Genomic DNA, 23,818 nt, shown 5'->3' on the forward strand with positions numbered 1-23,818 from the left:
AGCCTTTCTCTTCCATTTTGTTTCCTTCCAGATGACTGTGTACTATCAAAAACTTAATGAATAATAAAACACTATTAACAAAATAGGGAGTTTAAATGATTAAAGGTTTGAGTTTTGTAATACTTTCTAAATGATCTGACTAATATTTGAAAAAACTTAAATAGGAACACATCAGTAGCTTCTCATAAACAAAGGTGACAGGTGAGCACCTGCCTACCTTGCCCAAGTCACCTACCCCTGCAGGTCACTCAAAAGTAGCAAAAGTTCCAGAACAGGTACTCGATCAGACTAGTCCCTTTAGAAAGAAATTAGACCAAAACGTGGCTTTGGGAAAACGTGCATTCCTTAAAACATGATTGTGGGCTGTGTGAGATCTTGTCCTGACTGGGTTCCATGGGCAGTTTGTGTTCGATAGCTTTATCCACATGGTTTAACCTAACAGATGCCAAATTCAGAATGTTTATTTGCTCATATATATATGTGTGTGTATATGTTGTACACACACACACACACACACACACACACAATCAGCGAGAGCTCCAGCAAGCCCTCCTCCTCTCACACTCACAGGGCTCTCCATCCGGTCAGCCGTCGTCTGTTTTCTGCACAGGAAGGTGTTCAGCATGGTGTCCCGCAAACCCACCTTTTCTAGCTGAATAGACACGAAGGCCTCTGGAGCCCTGACAAATGAGGAAAGAGAGCCGAGCTGAGGGAGGCGGCCGGCAGGCACGTGGCTCTCATAACTCATGTGTTGGGCACTGCGGCAGGAAGACAGGCTGTTCACTCCCACAGCTGCCACCTTCTTGAGTGTTTTTGAGGACTCACCTGCCATTGTGCTCTCTCTGAAGACGCCACTGTGCCTGAAGCCTGCGTCAGTGGTCCCTCTCCAGACATCATAGCCTGGGCAGAGTGCCCTCTTGATGGTGGCCATTGAGATACCGGAACGGAAGAGTCCTCTCAACCAGACACTGATCTTAAACCTTCCACCCACCCTGGGATTGTGCTCTGAAGACACTTGACCTCTGGCCGTGCGTCCCATTAGCAGAAACTCTAATAAAAGTTGTTTTGCCTGCCATCACTTTTCATTCCCCGTTTGCCCATTAAATTAGAGTGCCCTTGGTACCCAACTAAACAGCCAGAGTGGCCATGATTATTAGAGACTATGTCCATGGCCTTCTCCATCATGATGGGGAGAGATCAAGGCAGAGTAGAGTGTCCTTAGTGGTAGACATACCTATGTGGACACCATGATTCTCAGAACTCACCCTCCCGTTTTTTTTTTTGTTTGTTTTTTTTTTATTTGAACAACAGTAAAACCTTTGTTAGAATAGTGAATGCAGTTCTGTGGTTTCAGTCTTACGTGGTTGCAGAAGTCTGGAGAAGCCTGTTTACCACCCTGTTTGTGAAGGAGAGTATGAGAAAGTCTACAGAGAAATAGGGAGGAGGGAGCGAAGGGAAGAGACATTGAAGAGAGGAGAAGAAAGAGGAAGAGAGCAGGAGAGGGCTAAAATCAGGATGAGCTGACCCTCCGTCGTAGACTGGACTGTATCTGAAGGAGTGTTCATACAGCATTTTCACATGAGATCTTACAAGCACACAGCTCACACAAGTCACTCTATCCTCCCACTAGATGCAGTACCTTTTGGTAGTCTTAAATCCTTCTGAAGAATGAGTAAGGGTGTCCGGAGCTTTTGGAGTTGGGGCTAGTAGCATACACTCTATGCCGCTGGCAGTCCTGGATTCCCTTCTGGTTGGACTTCTTCTGCCATGATGCCTCATAGCCAAACTTGCTCCCTAAACAGTTTGAAACCCAGGTGAGTTCAGTGTGTCCGATACAGAGGCCCTGGAGGGGACTACAGCAACTCCACAGGTCTGTGATGGCAGGAGAAGACTGGAAACACGAGAGGGAAGTGGGAGGGGAGGGGAAGGAGGGAAGGCCGCATCAGTTTGCACCCTAAAGGGGTAAGGTACAAAACAGGGCTCTTTCCAGAACGTGAGACTATGTAAATTCTCAGAAAACTTCTTCACCCAACGAAGGAGTTGCGTGGAATTCTGTGTGTAAACTGGCCTCTAAAGAACTGCTTACGGGGGGGCTGGAGAGATGGCTCAGTGGTTAAGAGCACTGCCTGCTCTTCCAAAGGTCCTGAGTTCAATTCCCAGCAACCACATGGTGGCTCACAACCATCTGTAATGAGGTCTGGTGTCCTCTTCTGGCCTGCAGACATACACACAGACAGAATATTGTATACATAATAAATAAATAAATATTTATAAAAAAATGATTAAAAAAATTGAAAAATCTCATCAACCCTTCTGGATCTCTTAATTTAAAAAAAAAAAAAAGAACTGCTTACGGACCACATGGATCTGTAAGATGGATTACACAGATCTGCTAATGGATCCCACTGTTATAAGAACTGGAAAATTCCCTCAGGAATATCTGGGTTAGATACGTCTCCTTTGGCACTGATAGTGAAGGGAAATGGGAATGGGGAAGAACAGGAGAGCACCGACAGAGTGCTGGGGAGGAAAAATGGAAAATCACTATCTTCTACTATTCCAGCACAATGCATTATGGGGAATGCTGGGTAGAAGTCTTTTATGTTTAATTAACTACTAACTGAAAGGTTAAATCTTTCAAAAAAAGGTCATTCTTCAATGACATAACCAAGGAGTTATGTCATATTGAAATTATGACAGGAGGGTGAGGCCAAAGGGAAGAAAAATTCAGAGATGAAAAAAATCTAAAGCTTCCAACTTCATTTTCCTCCCTGGACACCCCTGGGGCATCCTGGTGTCCAGGAAATGGAAGTCTACCGGTTCAGAAGAGGGGTCCTCTTGCCAGGCCATGACACAGTGGGCAGAAAGAGAACACAAGTTCTGAGTTCCACAGGGGGGGGGGCGGATGCTCACCTTCAGGTCTTTTCTATTTCCTTAGTCTAGCTAGAACCTGGTTTCTTTACCCTGGACAAAGCCAGCTCATGGTGGGGTGGCGGGGGTGGGGTGGGGGGATTCCTTTAGCCTGTGTTTCCATGATATGGCTTCCCGCCACCTGGGACCTCAGAAGCTGCTGAATCCAGCGCCCACGACCTCATCCGTCTTCTGGACCTGCGGCTGTGACCGTGCCCAACGTTTATTTCTATGCCCAACTACTTCCACTTATCAGTCCTCGCAAAGAGTCCACATGGCTTTTCACCCCTTCATCCTCCGATACTCTTAAATTGCTTCCTCGGGTCTAATCTAATTGTTGTTGTTGGTTGTATGAGACAGCCTCAGGTAGCTCCTGCCTTCTTGACTTTGGTCCTGTGGCTTTTTCTCTAGTGAACAGAACTCCCGGGTCAGCAGGGAGACTGTGAACATCAAACATCTTCATTTCTAACCTGTACCCATCTAATTTGCCCCCCCCTGCATTTAGAGCTATAAAATTTGGCTCTCTTTTTTTCAAAACAGTAATTTTCCTTATTGAGGAATAGTTGACATATTATAAAGACAACTTTAAAGTATATGGTTAGGAAAGTTCTGACACATTTTTTTATGTACTCAACTATGACACCATTGCCACCATTTTAACTTACAACCCGCACACCCATTCTTCTCTCCATACTCCCCTTTCTCCACTACTCCTCTGTTTTTGGCAATTCTAGGCTAGAATGGATTGCCTAGAATTTTACATACATTCCTGCAGAATGTGGTCCTTTTTTCTAGCTTCATCCATATTGCTGTAGTGTCAATATTTATGTCTTTGTGCTGCTGTGTACTGTACCATTATATGTGATGTGGGATGTCTCTCCGTATGCTGTAAATATGCTTTATTACTATTGGTTAATAAAGAAGCTGATTTGCCAATAGCTAGGTAGAAAAGAGCCGGACAGGAAATCCAAACAGAGATATAGGGAAAAAAAGGGTGGAGTCAGGGAGATGCCAGCAGCTGCCAGGGAAGCAAGATGATGTGAGGTAACAAGTCATGAGCTCTGTGGTAAATATCGAATAATAAAAATGAGTAAGTTTAAGTTGTAAGAGCTAGTTAATAATAAGCCTGAGCTAATAGGCCAAAGAGTTTGTAATTAATATTAAGCCTCAGAGTGGTTGTTCAGGAGCTGTCAGGCAGGAGAGAAACCTCCAGTTACATATTGACATGCCCAAATATGTTTATGTGATTCATTCCTGTTCTTGAATACAACTGTTATGGACATTCACATACAGATTTTGGTACGGCCATGGGCTTTCATTTCTCTTGATTAAATACCTAGGTGTTGAGTGTACTTGTTTAACCTTTTAAGAAATTGCTAAATTATTTTTCCAGGTGGTTTGACCATTTTACACCTAATCAGCAGCATACAAAGGTTTCAGATCACTGACCTGCTCACCACACAGAGGTGGTCAGTCTTTTACATTTTAACCATTCTAACAGGTATAGGCTATTCTCAATTAGGTTTTAACTCACTTTTTCTAGTGGCTGCTGGTGTTGAGCATCTTTTCACTGCTCATTCACCAGGCTGTCCTGTTGGTGCTCACTACTTCTTGAACTAAACTTCTCTTAGCATCAGTGGCAGGATACACTTGTTCTGTCTCACTTCCTCTTTCGGCCTCACTCAATCTCTTGATTATGCTATCAGACCCTTTCCTGTTCCACAGTCGGAAAAGATTTATAAGTGCATTTTCACACACATTTTATGAAGAAGCAATCATAAAATTTACTTTAGCAGAGTTCAAAGGGGACTAGATGTTTTCCGGAAGACAATGGGAAAAGAGTGTGCAAAGGTTCCTCCATCTTGTATTCTACTGAGGCCATTTCAGTTTTAACTAGACTTTGATCTCCCCAATGGAGAATCTCACAAAAATCACCCAACTCTATTCTAGGAACCTGAGGCCAAGATGCCTCATGTAACTTATTTATCTTATGTTAAACAAACAGCCTACCTGCGCACACCTCCTCTGCAGCTAACTGCTTATCTTATCTTCTGTTAAACAGCTTGCCTGCGCAGACCTCTCCCTGCAGCTGTTGAGGTAGATAACAGGAAGTGATTTTTGCTTTTAAAAGCCCCCCTGGAGTTACACGTGGGTCTCTAAATAACTGGGTGTAGTCCCAGCCATCTGGAATAAAGACTTTCAGTGGGCTATACACTGTCTAAATGGTCATCTCTGGTGGGTTCCCTCTAACAATAATAGCTGAGTTGAAACATGGGGCATGAGCAACTTCCTCTAGACAAAAAAAAAAAATGTGTGAGGTATAGTAAGGCAAAATGTTCTGGGGAAACATGAGCAGAGGCATAGAGACCCACAGAGTGCACAAAGTGTCTAGGACTCTTGAGATAGAGTTTAGAAGAAAGGCAAGAGAATGAGAGAGAACCTGGGCCAGAGAGGGAAGGTCTTGTAGACCCAACTGAGGCTACTGGGTCTTGTTCTTTGGGCCACTGAGTCACTCAGGATTTAATTACTGCGGCGTAATTGTTCTGGGCCTTGTGTGTGGACGCTCACAGCAGCACGGCTCCTAATAGCCTAAAGGAACGGCAATTCATTGACGAGTGGCTAGATGAAATGCAGTGGACTTTGTCTCCACACGACAGAGTATTACCCGGCAATTAAAAGGAGTGACGTGTAATAGATGCCGGAGCACAGACGGACTTCGAAAACATCATGCTGAGTGAAAAAAAAGCCAAACACAAAAGGCCACACATATGAAACTCTGACATGAACAGTAAGTCCAGAGGCAGGAAGTACTTTAGTGGTTTCCAGGGATCGAGGGGAGGGGGTTTGGGAGTGGTCACGCAGGTACAGGGTTTCTTTAGAAAATGATACGGTATTCTTAAATGGAAACTGGTGATGGCAGTTGCATGGTCCTATGAATAGGCTAACAAACATTGAATCAGCCACTTTTTGAAACTTTTATTTTTTTGCTTATGTGTATACGAACCTGTGTTTGTTGTGAGTGTCTGCCCACGTGTGTGTGTGTGTGTGTGTCTGAGGAGGCCGTGTGTGTGTGTGTGTGTGTGTATGTGTATTTGAGGAGGCCGTGTGTGTGAAGTGCATGTGTGCGTGTATGTGTGTGTATCTGAGGAGGCCGTGTGTGTGTGTGTGTGTGTGTGTGTGTGTGTGTCTGAGGAGGCCGTGTGTGTGTGTGTATGTGTATTTGAGGAGGCCGTGTGTGTGAAGTGCATGTGTGCGTGTATGTGTGTATCTGAGGAGGCCGTGTGTGTGTGTGTGTGTGTGTGTGTATGTCTAAGGAGCCCACTTGTAGGGTGGTGTCTGAGGAGAGCACAGCAATCAGAGGCTTGAGAACTGGAGCTGCAGGCAGTTGTGAGCAGAGAGGTATGGCTCTGGGAACAGAACTCACGTCCTCTGGAAGAGCAGCAAGTTCTCTTTACTGCTAGGGCAATCTGTCCAGTCCCCGAATTAGCCACTTCAAAGGAGTAATTTTATGTTCTATTACACCTCTACCACAAAAACAAACAGACAACCCCCAACACACACACACACACACACAATCCTCAAAATTCTGAGAGAAAGGGACATATACAGAGTGGTGGTTTTGTGGAAAAAAAAGAATCAGGACCCAGCAAGATGACCCAGTGGGTAGAGGCACTTGCCATCAAGCCTGAGACCTGAGTTCCATCCAGAGCCCACATGGTAGGGGGAGAGAGCTGACTCCTACCAGATCTTCTCTGACCTCTACACTGTCATGGCAGTGTGTTCACTGGCCCCTCCACCACTAGCTACAGTGTTAAAAAGAAAGAAAGAAACAAACAACAACAACAAACAATAAAAAGGATCAAATGTGTCTGCCTATTTTTTCCAGAAGAATCATAGGAAGAATAAACAAGAAAACAATGGGTCTATCTACAGCAGGAAAGGTTGAGAGCTGGTACGTTTTGTCCAGATGAGTCTAGCCAGTCAGTACTTTAGCGTAATCTACCAGGGAAACAGCTGGTTACCACTCACAAACAGCAAAGAAGCTAAGGGTAGCAGGAAGTAAGGAAGGTAAGGAAATGGCATATGATAGACACACATTTTCCTGTTGCTTAGGGTTCTTGACTCAACCCCCGCAAGGCTTTGTTACCGCCTAAGCAGCTGGAATAACCCTGAGGCCCTCGAGCCTTGCAACAGGCCCCTGAGAGCAAGCTGGTATCCTCACCTTCCACCCCAATCTTCCTCTGGCCTTTCATCTGCTCCTTGCTCCCAGAGGCGGGCCAAAGCATCTGGAATTTCCTTCTGCAGAGGTCAAAGAAACCCTAGTCTTAAATACCTAGATCGGCCTTTTAAGAGTAGATGTCACCCTTTTGCAGAAGTGACTCAGGCCCCAGGCCCTCAGGAAAGGGATACTGAAGAGTCTGGATGGAGAAGCCTTGTGGGGTCTTCTGGTGGCTGCGTAGGCAAGGGGTTAGACGTAACGTTACCAGACCCAGCAGCTATGCCTTGGTCACTCACCAGGTATCTGGGTTGGAGTTATCAGTCCCAGCTGCTGTGTCTTGGTCACCAGGTATCTGGGTTGGGGTTACCAGACCCAGCAGCTATGCCTTGGTCACCAGGTATCTGGGTTGGGGTTACCAGACTCAGCAGCTATGCCTTGGTCACCAGGTATCTGGGTTGGGGTTATCAGCCCCAGCTGCTGTGTCTTGGTTACCAGGTCTCTGGGTTGCAGTTACCAGCCCCAGCTGCTGTGTCTTAATCACCAGGTCTCTGGGTTAGACGAGACTTAGACCCTCAGGCTCTAGATAACAGCTGTGTCTCAGGGGGGTCAGGAGGCCTCTTGCTGGTGAAGTATCCTTGAAGCAACACTGAAAGTTCTTCCCATTAGATCAGAAACTCAGGCTCCAGGAAACTTTCTAAGCTCCCACATGTGTATTGGTGTAGGTTTTGTATCATCAAAGGACCTCGGCTTCACCAGAAGATTTTGGTATTGTGAGTTTGGTGTCCCCTTTCTGCAAGAACTTTTCAAGCGGAGGTTGAAAGAAATACTGTAAAAGAGAGGTGAGGTCTGCCTTGATTTGTGGGGGATGAGGGGGTGGGTGTCACTTTACCTCATAAATATCCTGACCCCCAGCAATAAAAGTTAAAACACAGACCACAACGGGCTTCTAATCCCTCTTTGACCTGCCACCACACTGCCCGTCTCACTTTTCAGTTGAGCCCAATCTAATCTCTCTCTAGGAGGAGTTGCCTTCTGCTTTGTTCTGCTCAATAAACTTCTGCTTAAACTATCGCTGTCCCTTGGCTGAATCCTGAGGAGACAAGATCTGAGGAGAACTCTCCCCTAGTTAGCTTCTCACTTAATTCCTTCCAAGAGGATGACGTCGTTTCTGTCTAGTTGCTTTTCCACATTCTTGTCCAAGCCCCTGGGTAGGTCACATGACCAATCTGGCCCATGCAATAAGTCTTTCCAAAGGGCAGAGGATGGAAAACCTCAGAACAGCTGGACAGTCAGAGGTCTGCATGAAAGGGTGACCCTTCCACACGCCACGAAGATGGCACACCCAACCCCTTGGGGACAATAGCCCTTGGACCCAGAACCCTTCCACATTCCAGGAGGATGGTGCACCCAACGCCATGGGGACAGCAGCTCCTGATTCAGCACCCTTCAGGCTTTGCCTCGGGGGTCTGTCTTTCACCTGGTTGTCTGTTTATATCCTTCTGAGCAGACTTTGTCATAAACTGTAGTGTGCTTCCCTCCATTCTCTGAGAACCCTAGCAACTTGCGGAAGGAGTCCCAGGAACCCCAATTTGCTGTCAGCCAATCAGAAGTTCCAGAGACCCAGACTTGTGCCTGGGTCTGAGAAGGGAGCAGTGTTGGTGCTTGGTGCTGAAGCCCTTTAACCTCCGGGATCTGCAGCCACCCGCGGGCGCGCGGTGTCATCACTGAGGGGGTTATGAGCAGTCCCTGATGGCCCTTGTACAGAATTTACTGCTCGCTTGCTGTCGGGGAGAAGTGCGCATGGCTTTTGAAGCCACAGGCGTAGTCTGTGTTTAAAGTGTGCAGTATGAGAAACTGCATCTGTTTTCCCGGCTCAGATCAGAAAGGGATGGTGATAGAGGGCAGAGAGGGAGGGAGATTAGATGGAGAAGGAGAGAGAAAAGAGAAAGGAAAATGGGAGGGAAGGACAGGGAAATGGGGCGCTGGCCTTAGCTGTTGGCAGGGGCAGCATGCCTCTGGCTTCTCCATCCTATAGACTGACCTTGTTATCAACAGGACTGTCTACTGCAGGGATGTCATAGAAGAACACCTGTTGAATGGCCACCATTAAAGCATTCTTCTGAGCAGTTTGGCAGGCAAGGGTCACTTGCATATTTTCCACTCCCGAATGGAGCAAGAGCTACAGGAAGAGAATACGAACGTGTTAGAGATTGCTCCCAGAGGGAGAAGCTGATGGTGGGACTCATGGCTCCCTTAAACAGCCAAAACACCCAGGACTAGAACTGAGGGGTACACTGGGCTTCCTGTTACTCAGCTGTAGGACTGTGCCTGCTCTTGCCTGGGCAGCAGAACACGCCAGGCCGGCAGCCTCCAGGTCTGGACTGCTGGGTAGCTGGTGGACACCAGGCAGTTCCCCTGTGGTCAGGGGAGCGGTCTGATAAACCATGGGGGACTCTGAAGCTGGCTCTCAAAAGCCCGGATTAGATTGAAGTCACCAAGAAAAATATCCACAAAAAAAAAAAAATAGAGCAAAGGTATTTAAGGCAGAGGTGAAGAATAGCACCAGGCTTTAAAAGATAAGATGAAAGCTCCAATAAGAAGTGCATACTCTAAAAGCTTCCTCTTCATCTCTAACAGAAGTTATATGTGGGCTGCAGTCCTCACGGCTCAAGCCAGGCCAGCACAAGGCCAGCATTATTAATAATAAAGGAAAGCTTTTCTTTTGTTTGGATCAGGCTCTCATGTAGCTCAGGCTGGCCTCAAATTTAAACTTGCTGTGTAGCTGAGAGTGGCCTTGAACCCCAATCCTCCTGCCTCCATACCCCCCCACACCCAGCCCCAGTGCTGGGATTATAGGTGTGTGCCATGATGTCAGATAAGGCTTGGAGAACAGGAGAATAAATTGCTTTGCTTTGTTTTAGCTTCTTTTTTAAATTTTAGCATCTTTTCTAAGGACATACACAAATTGTTTACCTTGAGGATGGCGTCTTGTGTATAGCAGCTGAACTTGCCAATTTGGTTGTCACCCAGCTCAGCAATGGCTAAGTCGAGGGCAGCGGGGGAGTACCTGGAAAGAGACAGGTGGAGCTGGCCTGTTCTGACACACCTTTCACGATAGGCCTATCTGATAGCACAGGATGGCAGCTGGCCAGATCCAGGATGTCAACGGTAGCAGCAAGCTGGACTTGGTCATGGTAACCACTCCATACTATGAGACGTTATCTTTTCTTCATCACCCCCTTTCCTTCTTACTTTCTTGACCACACCTGTTCAGGACCCCCCACGAACCCCTTCTTTTGTTAAATTGCATCTACTTCTCGCCCTCTTGTGGCTCCAGCAGCCATCCAACCCGTTCTCTAGACAGTGTTCTGGCCTTGGGGCACAACCCATTGTAAAAAGATGTGACTTTCTGGCAAGTAACTTAGTATTGATCAGTCTTTGTTTTCTCATCTAGGATGGGACTGTTCGCTACTGTAGTATCAGGGCAACTGTGAAGTTGGTATGCACGCATGTGCTTTGTGAAGGGTGAGTCACCGTATCATGTTGCCTGCAGGCTACACTTACTTTGTCACTCCGGAGTGACAACTTTAGGAAACAGATATATGTAAAAGTAAGTCAAGCTGCAAGCTCTCCAAATGCATGAATCGCTCCTTCCAGAAGGCTCTTCTTCCCTTGAAGCAAGCCTGGACATTCCTGGGAGGTCCAGTCACTACTTGCCCAGATCACAGGGCCACAGAAAGTTTGGGCCAATAGGTAGACTCTAGCCATTGTCCCCCCAGAAGTATAAAAATGCCATCTCTGGAAGAACCGAGTACAGCGTGATTCCACAGTGGCAGTTGGAGGCTGACCTCACGTGCCTTCCTTTCAATGCTGGTCTTGTTTTAGCCCATGAGGTGAAACAGAGCAAGAGAAAATTTCCCTCAAAAAATTTGGCAAAGTCAAATAATGGAGACATCTTCAATTGTCGGAAACAAACAAGGGGTAGGTAGGTTGAGGAGAAGAAGGGAGTAGAGGAGGAGGAAGAAAAAAAAGGAGGAATAGGAGGAGAAGGAAGAGGAGGAAGAGGGAGGATGGGAAAGAGAGGAAGGAAGACAGAGGTTGCTATCGCTATCTTTCCAGTAGAAGTCAAGAATGCTGCTAAGTAACCTGAGGCACACGTGGGGCAGTAGCCTTGCTTCATCCAGTAAAGAGGATTGCAACCCTAATTTTCAGCGGATAAGAAACCAACATAGCTTCCTATCATGCTAACCTCTTTCATTCTGGCCCATGCTCTGAGGAGTCTGCTAACCTAACAACACATCTGAGTCAAATTTTGAGCAGTGATCTATATTAGCAAAGATTTTTACTTTCCTCTGTGGAGCCTCTTTCTCCTTCCTTGGGGCAGAGCCAGTGCCAGGAATCTCCAGGGGGCAGAGCTGGGACCTTGGGAGAAAGGACAGACAGACTCTGGAAAGAAGTGGGGGGAAGGGGAAGCTGGCCCTCCAACGGAGAGGAAGGAGAGGCTCCTAACTACAGCTGAGAAGATTATGTCTGTCACTGAGAAGAGTGGCCATGAGAGGGCTTGCACTCTTTGGGACTGGTTTCCAAAGGAAACTAAGATGTCAGCCTGTGAGCTCTGTGCTCTTTGGTACAGATGCAGAAATGGAGCTGACTTCTTCCTTGTCAGGGAAAGTGAGAAAGGAGGCCGGTCCTCATGCCCTTTGGTCACCTGAGAAACCAGGAAGCTATGGTTTCCTCTGCAGTCTCTGACCTGGTTCTCCCAGGTCTCCATGGTTTCATGTGCTTCTCTTTATTTTCTTTTTCAATTTTCGTGTGTGTGTGGCTATACATATGTGTATGCAAGTTTGCATGGATATAGGTACGTGTGTGGGGATGACTGCTCGCACATGTAGAGGCCCAAAGCTGATGTCAGGGACTATCTCCATCACCTCTCTACCTTACTCAGTAAGGCAAGGCTTCTCAGTCAAATCCAGAGCTCACAGATACAGCAATTCTGGCTAGCCAGTGTGGTCTGGGGAGCACCTGTCTCTGCCTTCCACCTTCTGAGGCTGGAATTACTGGTGGGCCACCATGCCCATGAGGTATTCCCATGGGTTCTGGGGATCCGAACTCCGGTCTTCCCAACCTGATTCTGTGGTTTTTAAATCCAGTTATACCTTTGATTGAAATGTCGCTTTTCCCCCTTTTTAAGAAAGAAAGGGCATGGTGGCAGATTACATCCAAGGAAGAGAATTTTAAAATGCATCCCCACGTGCGTGACTCACTGGGTTACCCTACACCATGACAACACTCTCATCTTCGGGGTGCTCACCTGTCCACTCTACTGCTGTCCTCCAGCAAAGACGTCATAAAGACAGGAGGGGGAGGGTCCATTTTGTCCTTGTGTGATGCAAACTCAAAGTGAACAGGCCTCAGGTACAAATGGAATTCTTCAAAACCCATCTCCTGTGCCAACTTCTTATACAGCCTTAGGGGGGCGGGGTAGAGGCAAGGGTACATTTGTTAGTGTTTTTTTTTTTTCTGAAAGACAATTAAGTCATGAGGAAGGGAACACACAAGATTAAGCAGAAACACAAAATCAGACCAGGGCAAGCCCAGCATTATGGGAAGCAAACGACCCAGGACCATCTTGTGCAGCACTTCCTACTAGGTCAGGCAGACAATGGAAGAGTTGAGGCAGGGGATGTGCTTGGGTACCACCTCAACTCTTACTTCCTGTGGAGTGAGTGTTCTGCTTGGGACCCTCATGAGGTCACTGATATTCCCTCAGAGCAATGTTCACTGCCTCTTATCCCCTCCAGAGCCCTCGGCCCCTTCCTGGAGAGCACCCCTATTTCCTCTCCCGCACTGGCCATGCTCCTGCCCCATGACCACCCTTCCCGGGCTTCACTGACTTCCCTGAAGTTCAGATGTGGCCTGGGGTTCTAGCCCTGGTCCTCTCCTCATGCACTACATCCAGTCCCTAAAACCATTTCCTCATTTGAGACTCGGTGACCTTCAGCCCTGTCCCAAATCACCTCTGACTTCATCCAGATGTCCCTCTATCAGCTCAGCCTTAAACATCTATGATTCTCTCCCTTTCTCCCAATACTTCCGGTTTAAGCCAATTCTCGCCCTGAATCAGTGTGCTAGGGCTATCGCAAAATATCACAGGCACACATCAAGTGCCTGGCGTGTTAAACACAGAAATCCACTGTCTCTCAGCTCAGAGATCAAGATGTAGGTCAATTGGTTCCTTCTAGGGTTCTGAAGGAGAGAGCTGCCCCATTCCTCATTCCTTAGTTGTTGATGGTGTCTTCTCCCCACCTTCGTCTGTGTGGTCCATGTTGAAGTTACTCTTAGGAATTCAACAGTCTACTGGATGAGGATCCAACTCAATACCTCCAGTTCAACTGGCTATCTCTTAAACAGACTCTCCTACTTAAGGTAGTAGCTCATGATCACATGAGTTTAAGCGGGACCCAGTTCTATCCACAGCATCATCTCCCCTGCTGCTTTCCTGATCCACTTAGAAAGAATAAATTATTCCCTTTGCTGTGCTCCCAAAGTGCCTTTTCAAATTAGAAGAGTATCATTATTATAATATATCATGGGTAACTTTTACATTACTAGCCCCTGAGAGGCCCACAAATTGTAAGAGTGGTGTCCCAGAGGCAGTAAGTTTGACTAGTAGCTCAGTTTCTGTTTCTACTACTACTTTCTAATGTGGTGATCTGGGGCTAATTACTTCATTATTCTAACTCTCTACTTCTTTGCTAATGAAGTGTTCTCATCTCTCTCATAGATGAGAGTCTAAGAGTTTAAGGAAATAATACACAGAGTCCCATAAAGACGTGATCAAGCAGTTCTTATGGTGGCTGGTGGATAGCTGGGCTGTCTGTGCCTGCAGGACTTCCCATGGGAATAGGAATAGCACCATGTGTATTGGAAACAAACCCTCTAGTTCCTTACAGTCTCCATCTTTGAGAAGGTCTTAGCACTGTCTCCTACTAAAACCTGAAATGGGCTTCATTAGCGCCTCTCCTGTCTGACCTGTTGAGCCCCCAACCCTCTCCAGACCCAGAAGTGAAGAAGTAGGCCAGTTATTGTGGAAGTGGGTCCTGATGACACAGGGCATCACACCTGATTCCCCTCCTCTCTGTCCTCTGATGGAGGTGGGTCTTGTATCTTATCTGTTGCTTTCATTGGTTAACTAATAAAGAAAACTGCTTGGCCTGATAGGACAGAAAATTAGGTAGGCAGAGTAGACAGAACAGAATGCTGGGAGAAAGAAGCCGAGTCAGTCAGTCACCATGATTCTCCCACTCCAGACAGACGCAGGTTAAGATCTTCCCTGGTAAGCCACCTCATGGGCTACACAGATTATTAGAAATGGGTTAGATCAATATGTAAGAGCTAGTCAATAAGAGGCTAGAACTAATGGGCCAAGCAGTGTTTAAATGAATACAGTTTCCGTGTAATTATTTCGGGTATAAAGCTAGCTGTGCGGGCGGCCAGGTGCCAGGAATGTAGCCCGCCGCTCCATATCTTCAACAGTCCTCCCTTGCTGTTTCTCTCCCCACGCCACCTACAAGCATACACAAGAGCATGCTCTATTGTCTGTCTGTCTTCTGTCTCGGGCTGATGTGGATGTGGACCTTGGTCTTATCAACATCCAGAACTATCAGACATGGATGGTTGTTCTTTATAAAAGATCCAGTCTCAAGCACAGACTACAGTACCAGGTCACGGGATATCCCGGTAAACAACTTGGCAGAGATTTTGTGTTGGAAATCTGACAAACCAATATTAAACATCCAAGCACAAGGACATGCACTGACTGGGAAGACCATGTGGGTACCCACTGGGAGACTCCTGCCATTTGAACGGACAGAGAGGCTCATATGGAGCCTGAGAGGAGAGGAAGGAACAAGGTGACCATTTCAGTCTGGTTGCTCTAGGGAGCAAATGGCAAGACTTGAGACGGTGAGCCCTAGACCCCCATATTTCGTCCCCAAGTCCTTCCATGTAGTGCCTGTCCCCACTCACCGAGCCAAGGATGTGCTCTCCACAATCATTTCTATCAGTCGGTGGCGGAGGGTCAGGAGTTCCAGAAGTTTTGAAAACATCTCCAGGAGCAGTGTGTGAAAATCTTGGCCTTGTCTCTGTCCTTTGTCCATCGCAGACCTGAGCGCAAGCAGGCCCACCTCCTCCACGAGGAAGGGATCACCCATCACTTTAGCTGAAAAGAGCTGAAAGCAAACCGAGGAATTTGGAAACCCAAAAAGAGGAACTTCACGTGTACTAGAAGGAAAAAATACTGTCAGTGGCACACTCTGGAGGTATCACTTCCTGGGCCACCTACCAGACACCAATAAATAACCACTTCTTAATAGGGCTGCCCAGGGGGGTATGGAAACTAAATACACACAGAAGTATTTTTTCATTATGGTGGTAAATGTTGTTTTTATAGATGTTTTTGCTTAAACACGAAAAATGGGAGAGGAAACTAAATAGAAATAAAAGTCACTAATTTAAAAAAATATGTAAAAATTGGAAATATGGTTCAGTGGTTAAAATACTAGCTGCTCTTCCAGAGAACCTGGGTTTGAGTCCCAGCACCCACATGGCAGCTCAGAACTACTTGGAACTCCAGACCGAGGAGATCCAATGCCTTCTTTGGCTTCCACAGGCACCATATATAGGCATGTGGTACACAGGCATACGCATGCAGAAGAAAAATCCATACACAGAAAATAAAAAAAAATTAAAAATTTTTTGGTGGCCAACAATATTTTTCCTCTGTTTGTTTATTTACTTATTTGTTTGTTTATTCTTCTCTCATATATTACATCCCAGTTCCAGTTTTCCCTCCCCTCACTGCTCCCAGTCCTGGAAATATACAATTTCTATAAGCCTCTTTAATTGCAGTTTCAAAATATCCAAGCACTTTCACACATATGAACTCATTTTCATTTCCACCAGCTCCCCAAGGAAACATCAAAGGTACTATTATTCTTCAGCAATGAGAAATCTAAAGCAACCTTTAAACCTTGTGTGTGCTGGAGGGGTGGGACATTGGGAATTAGATCTAGGGCCTCATACTAGGTAAGCGCGCCACTATTTTTATTTCTATTTTGGAACAAGATATCATTAAGTTGCCTGGGCTGGCCTCAAGCTTAGAGTCCTCCTGCTTCAGCCTCCAGAGTAGATGAGACTGTGAGCCTGAACTAAGCCTGGCCTGTGATCTGCAAACTTTACAAGGTCACTCTGTAGTAACTTTAGCATCCCAGTCCTGTGTCCTATAGCGTCACAGGACCCCAACCTGCCTCGCTTTGCTCCCTCGCTCCCAGGTGGCCCTATGCGGTCTGGGGACACTCAAGTGACCTTTAATGCCCTCTGCCTTAGTGACCATCTAGGCTCTCACACCTCCACTGTCCTCTAATGTGCCCTTTTCTGGAAGGACCCTTAATCTCCATTTTCTGGTTTACGCCGCAGGCTGTGCCATCTTCCTTTACTATATAACTAGCAAAGGACTTGTCCACAGGAGATGTGGTTTTCAGGCTCTTCAAGTCTTCGGAGGGCAGTATTGCATTCGTTTCCTAACCTAATATAAAAGGTTACCTTAAATGGTATTTCTAGGCTCAATTGTGACTCTATTTTTTAAAAAAATAATTAAAATTGTGACATCAGCAAGAGACTAGATGAGTACCCCAGACAGGCACTGTAATTTATAAGAGTTTTTTTTTAAATCAAATATTAAATATGGTACTACATGACACTGTAAGAATATTAAATAGAAGTAAGACAAAAGGCTCATAACTTCAAGAAAATTCCAACTCCTGCCTCACACCTCACTCCATGTACACTAATTCCAGTGAGCAGTAAAAAAGTCAAATATTCAAAAATTAAATCAAGCCCTTAAGATTGAGATAAAATGAGACAAACGAAACATTTGAAGGGTGGTTTTCTTTCTATGTTTAGGAGGAAAGACAAAATCACAATGCAAATGGCCAATAGATTCAACTATGCAAAAGTAAATGTTTTTGTTTAAAAAAGACAAATGGGAAAACGTTTGCAGAAAATAAGATAGAGAACAGCTAACGGCTTGTTTAATTAAAGCTTGTATAAGTGGGTAGAAGCGAAACTATTTTCTCAGTTAAGTGAACCAAAAAGAATCCCCCCAAAAAACCCCAATTATAGCTGGTGACCAAATGCATTCAAAACAATCTCAACAAGGGCTGGAAAGAGGTCTGAGAAGCTAAGCACTTACTGCTCTTACAGAGGACGTGGGTTCCCAACACCCTTGTCAGGCAGCTCACAGCCACCTCTAGGTCCAGTTCAGGGGCACTGAGGCCCTCTTCTGGCCTCTGTAAGCATCTGCATCCACATAGTGCACATAAATTTACATAGGTACACACACAAATAAAATATATAAGAATACAGAGAGAACACACACACAGTCTCAGTAAGTAGCAAGGAAGTGAAATCAAGCCCATTATGTGAGCAGATGTCTCCCTTATATCACAAGTGGCTGTAGAACAAGATCAGTTCAGAAGCCCCAGCTCAGCATTCAGAGCTTAAATCCAAAGCAGAAAAAGAAAAGGATTGAAAATACAAGTACAGACAGGACCTAAGTCATCAGGCACTACTTTAGGGGACCCAGCATCCTCTTCTGGCCTCCAGAGGAATTGGGTCCTCTGGAGGAGCAGGATGTGCTCCTAACTCCTGAGCCATCTTTCCAGTCTTAAAATAAATTTTAAGTGACAATCAATTTTAACTTTATTAAAATAATATAAAAGCATAGAGAACTGTAGCCGATGAAGAAAGAACTCATTTTAATTTGAAGCTCTTCATAGGCTGGCCCTGGTAGTGCAGTCATTAGCCTGACACACCGACCATTATACCTCTCCAGTGTACCTCCAACTCTCCCCAATACACGAACACACTGTGTATCATTGCAAAGCCCATGAGAAAGGAGAAAATATTTTTCACATACCTATGCAAGCCTCCATTTAATTTTAATTATACTGACATCCTTAAATACTCGCTAGAAGTTTTGTCTCAAACAAAAATCACATAAAAATATTGGCAAGGTTTGTGACTGTGTTCTTTCTCTGGCCAAATAGAGGGGGGAAAGCTCCAAACAGCAAAACAGAGCTAAACAGAAACATCTGGAAGGAAAAGTTCTCTTTGCCAAGTACCCAACTGTCTTGGCAGAAAACACCCACATCTCTCTGGAGTTGTGCGCTGTACCAGGCCTCGGGCCTGGCCGGGGTGAGCCACAGGTCCAGGGCGAGCTGCAAGATGCGTTGTTCCAGCTGGGCGAGCCCACTGGGTGATGCAGGCTTGTGGGCGTGGCAAGCCTCACGCAACAGGTGCTCCAGGGCTTTAGGGATGAGCCCAACCAGACCCAGGGAAGGGTGGAACTCCAACAGATGGACATTTTCTGAGGCTGGGCTTGAAGAAGAGAAGAAATTACTTGATTTTTCACAACAAAGAATAGAGCTATCTTTCGGGGGAAGATATCTGACTTTTTATCTTTAAAGAGCGATAACACAGCCCCTATAGGTCCAGGGCCTTCTAAAGACTGGGGAGTTAATTGACCAGATAATGCAGCGTGCTTCTTGTTTTACCATGGGCCCTGGAAAGTGGAAAGAAACTGACGTATTTTCCTTTCCTTTCCCCAAATGTTAATGAGCAAAGTCAAGTTTTAAGTTCTCTATACGCAGCTGGACTCCTCTGCATGCATTATAAGGATATTGTCTTTTAGAATATACGAGGACAAAAATCAATAAAACACTTGTTTGAGGATTATGCTTTTGGAAATAAAGGATACAGAACAAGTCAACGGTCTTCCTGCTTTAAAGCTGAAGAGCACAGCTATTTCCAGCTGAGTCTGTGCAAACGAGCTTCTCTTACACCTAGCTCTTAAAGCATATTGCTCAAAACCTGGAAAGAAGCCTTGATCAAGCAAATCACAGCGGGTTTGGAGACTCGGACAGCTTTTTAGCATTCATTTTAACCTTAGCCCGCTCTGCCAAAACCCATTTCCTGAACAGCAGATCCCTTCCATAGCAAAATGTACACACAGCTGGTGGCGAGCTTGCCATGGTGGAGACATGAGGGCCGCAAGGGGTCTGTGGGGGAAAGGCAGGGTGTGGGCTGGACCTCTTTCTTAGGAAGGTAGAATCTTAGCTATTAGCTCTTACAGCACGCTGCCTGTAGCCTACTGTGAGGTCTCTTCCATAAAAGCTGTCTTTAGTGTGCACTTGTGGGAGCTCAGGACCACGCCTGTGCTCACATTTGTACCCTCAAATGTATGTGCCCGGTGCGGAAAGAAGCAAGACGGTTACTCCCCACCATGGGGAGGCAACGGGGAGATTTTGATCTCAGGCTATCCCACTCTACTTGGGGTCCGTCACCCCACCATTCCCTCTAACTTAAAGGCAGGAGGGAATGGGAGAAGGAAGTAATCACATTGAAGGAGGGGGAAAATGTGTACCCACTCAGAGTGGTCTCCGTAAATAGAATACTGCTCTCTGAGAGGTGATGTCCAGAGGTTCATCTGAGACAATTCTCTGTGAGAGGAAAGAAATTCCTTCCAGAGAGACTTAAAACACACACAGGCTTCGGATACAGATGCATGAGCACAACTCAACGGCTCCCTCTACCACAGACCTTTGAGTGGTCCTTTAACACTTACTACTGTGATTCAAGGCTGCATCTTAAGGGATCTAGAAGAGATTAAACTGAAATGCCTAAGGCAACAACAACTTACCAGCTGCTGTTGATGGAAACAAACTGTTTGTGAATTACGTTCAGGGGAAGTCCGAATGTCTTGAGAGCGGGCTGATCCCCTTGCCAGAGCATCCGCACGTATTCCCGCTGCTGCTCTAGCTACAGAGAATAAACATTCCCAGGATGGACCTGAGCCATGAGCCAGAACCAGAGGATAAACCCCCCTCTACTTCTGTCGCTTAGCTAGTTCTCACCCAGACACGGTTTTGAAGACTTGTTTACAATGGAACATTCTGGTCTCTCAGTCAAGGGCCAGCCAAGGAAAGGAAAGTCAACCAATTTGAAAAAGCAAAAGAAAGCTGTAACCAGTGGCGTCCTTCAATCCCAGTACCTGGGAGGCAGACACAGGTGGATCTCTGTGCGTCTGAGGCCAGTCTGGTCTACAGAGAGGTTCAGACCAGCCAGGATACAGAGTAGAAGTCTATCTCAAAAAATAAAATAAAATATAAAAAAAAAACAAAAGCCAGGTATGGTGGTGCATATCTATAGCCACAGTTCTGAGGTAGGCTAAGGTAGGATTGCCAGTTCGAGGCACATCTAGGCTACTGTGTAAGACCTTGTCTCAGAAACTGAAACCAAAGCAAACAAACAAAACTAGCCAAACATGGGAAAAAAAACCCACAGTTTTATACACCAGTATCTTGGAAAGATGCATCTTTTATTGACGATAACTCTATGATCTCATAAGAGACAATGACCTCAATTCCTTGTGGGTCATTAACGGCCATTGAGATTTAGGAACCTCCCTTGAAGGCCTCAGTTATGCTTGGAATTCAGAAGTGCGAATGAGTTTACAAATAGACATTCTGCCCAGAAAACCCGGATTCTGGACCTGCAGTGAAAGAAAGCTACTTTGATGCCTGGCTTATGTCTCCCATGGTCTTCTCAGACGGAGCCATTGGAGCTCTACTCACCTGATGGTTGAGGATGCCCCTCACTAGCTGCTGGTGAAGCCTCAGGCAGGTACAGTCATCTTGGTAGGCCTTAGTGAAATACGAGCAGCTGAGATCAAACTTGGGGCGTCGGTGCATAATGTCAGTCATAGCTTGTGCCAAAGCAAAGCACTCTTCGGTGTCCAGTGTGTGCTGGTAGGCTTCAAAGTAACTATCGAGAAGCTGAAAACAAGTTTATGGTCAGGGAACAACAGCTCTAGTGCCAGCAGAGAAGATGGGAAGCTCCACTCTGGCTTCTGACAAGTCCTGGGCCGAAAAGAGATGCCCAGACCTCTGGGTGGTTAGTGGTTCGGGTACGGGCAGATACAGTAAGAGCTGGTTCAGGCAGCAAACCCACAGAGTAAAGAGGGCAAGAGCTGGAGCCTGTGTTGTGGAACCAGAGCTAGACTTGAGTTTGACTGTTCCTTTTGTTCTGTCTTCCCCTGCTCTTTACAAACAAAAGGAACGCTATGTCGTTGATAGCATTGCTCTCCAATAATCGCTATCCAGTAAGACTACGCCCCAAAAGTTTGCCATTCCTAGAGCCCTACCCTCTTTCAGTAGCCTGGTTACCACTTCCACAATGTATGACTCTTGCTAGGATGGTGCACAGGCCCCTAGGTCTACCTGCACCTTTTATTATTTTTTAATACTATTATCAGGTGAAAGCATTATATGATGTATCTTCTTTTTAGTTTTGAACTGATGATACACCAAAGTACAGATCCTGCTGTGGGAACGCCTTCAGCCAATAGCCCCTTTAAGATACTGACCCCACTGTTTGGGTGTGGCCTCATGTACTATAAATGCAGACAAAAAGCGTGTGGGCCTCTTGGCTGCTGGAATCGTTCGAGTTCCGTGATCACGCAGAGGACTGCATATCACTGCTTTTTCTGTGAGTCTACCCCTCAGTAAAGAAATCTTTATTATACTCCATTCTGGGCTGGTGTGGGACTGTTATCATGAATTGCAATAAGATACCGCTAAACGAGTTTTACTGGGGTTACTTATAGGAACAGGGGTGAGGGGTTACTCACAGAACAGAAATGACTCAAAGGCAGCCGCACCACCTAAGCCCATCCCAGCACGGGTGACAGCTCATGGAAGCTGGAAGCTGGGCCACACTACACAGCCCGCAGCAGCTCAGCAGTCCCTTCCTGGGGGCTCGCTTGTCTCCTCTTGGCAGCCTACCCATCTTTGTTTCTTCTAATGATTTATTTTTCACCTGTGCACAAATTCTATTTTACTTATTTTTGGTTTTGTTTCTAAAGATTAACATTTAAGGGCTGGGGAGATGGCTCAGTCAATGAGTGCTAGACTTGCAAGCCCAGGAACCTGAGTTTGATCCTGAGTCCAGACTAAAAAAGTACTGGGCCAATAGTGTCCCTTTGTACTTTCTGCTCTGAGGAGGCAGAGACAGGCAGATGCCTGGGGCACACTGGCCAGCTAGCCTAGCCTACTTGGTGAGATCTAGGCCGATGGCATCTGAAAATGGCACCTGCCTTCCAAATGCATACGTGTCATGAGCACCATACACACATGTATTCACACACATAAGTATGTACATATGTACACACACATACAGAAATCATGGGCTCGAGGTTATCAATGTGGGTCACTGTTTTCATGCATCCCCTCCTCCTCACTGGCTCCCCTTTGCTGGCCTGCTTCCCTACAGTGCTCCCCCTTTTTGGTTTCATGACACATCTACTCTATTACTGGCTTTACCCTGCCCTCCCTCTTTCTCTGTCTCATTGCCCCTTTCTAGCTTCATGTCCTAAATACCCAGACCCACATACAAAAATTAAAGTCTGGGATTTAGAGGCGAGAGAAAACACACATGTGTCTTTCTGAGTCTAGGAGAGTTTGCGTAACATAATTCTTATTTTTATTTAATTTTCTGCAAACAACATGATTTCATTATCCTGTACGGCTGGATAACATGTCACTGTGTTATGATAGTTGTGGTATCTGAGGCTCCCCTTCCCCGTGTCCTCATCAGCCTCATTGCCATTTGCTTTCTTGAGTTAGCCATTCTGACTGGGCTGAGAATCGCTTTTTAAAATGTTATTTGGGCCAGGGAGATGGCTCGGTGGTTCAGAACGTCTGTAGCCAAGCCTAAAGACCTGGTTTCAATCTCGGTAATGCGCTGACATGATGGAGGGAGAGAACTGAGTCTTAAAAGTCGTCCTCTGACCTCCACGTGTGCAACGTGGCACACACAGGCAAAGTAAATAGAAATGTAAGAAAAAATAAGCTATTCGGTGGCTACTGGGTTTCCTCTCTTCAGGACTGTCTGTTCAGTTCAGCTGCCTAGTTATTGACAGGAAGGTTGGTTTCCACACGCCTGCTTCCTTGAGTGCCCTGTCCTCTGAAGACCTCCACATGGACACACAGCACTGACTTTTGTCAGTTTGTTTTCCAAGGTGCAGGCGCGGAATTGCCAAGTGTGAAGGAGAAAGATGTTCTCCCTCTTTTGCACAAGAATGTTAAACACTCAAGAGTGAACAGACAGTAGGAATTGGTTGTCATCTATGAAGAGATGTTCACATCTGCCTGCCCAATGTCAGGGCTCGTGAGGATAAAATGGGATACTTCAGTGAATACCCATGATGCTTTGCATGTCAAATATCTGTCAGGGCTCACAGGTTTGAGCGTTTGGTCTCCGGCCGATGACCAAGTTTTGAGTGGTTGCGTGCAGAAACTTTGAAAGGTGGAAGAAGTGGATCTCGTGGTGTGGGCCTTGAAGTTTGCAGCCCAGTGTGACTTCCTGTCCCACCTCCGCTTCCCGTTGTGCTGAGATGTGAGGAGGGAAGGAGCCCCAGCTATGCTCTCCCTCCTGTTGCCATGGAGCTGTTTGCCTCCATGCCTTCCAGATCAAGATGAATTACGTACGCTCAAATGTGGAAGCTAAACAAATCCCTCCTCCCAGATGTCGGTTCTTTTAGGCATTTCATTTCAGTGCCGAGAAAAGTGA

General features: G+C 46.1%; 1 protein-coding gene across 1 annotated transcript in view; it reads right to left on the bottom strand.

The window, feature by feature from the left end:
• The window catches only part of LOC121449304, a 173,897-nt gene that overhangs the window by 75,633 nt on the left and 74,446 nt on the right, over nt 1-23,818 (bottom strand). Inside the window, exons 17-25 of the mRNA XM_041653616.1 lie at nt 20,824-21,024; nt 19,890-20,008; nt 18,340-18,568; nt 15,158-15,360; nt 12,441-12,596; nt 10,103-10,196; nt 9,167-9,308; nt 1,640-1,790; nt 569-680 (exon numbers count right to left, since the gene is read on the bottom strand). Coding sequence (XP_041509550.1) covers nt 569-680; nt 1,640-1,790; nt 9,167-9,308; nt 10,103-10,196; nt 12,441-12,596; nt 15,158-15,360; nt 18,340-18,568; nt 19,890-20,008; nt 20,824-21,024 — 1,407 coding nt within the window. The remainder of the gene's footprint in view (nt 1-568; nt 681-1,639; nt 1,791-9,166; nt 9,309-10,102; nt 10,197-12,440; nt 12,597-15,157; nt 15,361-18,339; nt 18,569-19,889; nt 20,009-20,823; nt 21,025-23,818) is intronic.

The sequence above is a fragment of the Microtus oregoni genome, unplaced genomic scaffold (assembly GCF_018167655.1).
Source record: "Microtus oregoni isolate MIOR12 unplaced genomic scaffold, Mior012 000006F_ref0000085, whole genome shotgun sequence".
Taxonomy (NCBI): Eukaryota; Metazoa; Chordata; class Mammalia; order Rodentia; family Cricetidae; genus Microtus; species Microtus oregoni.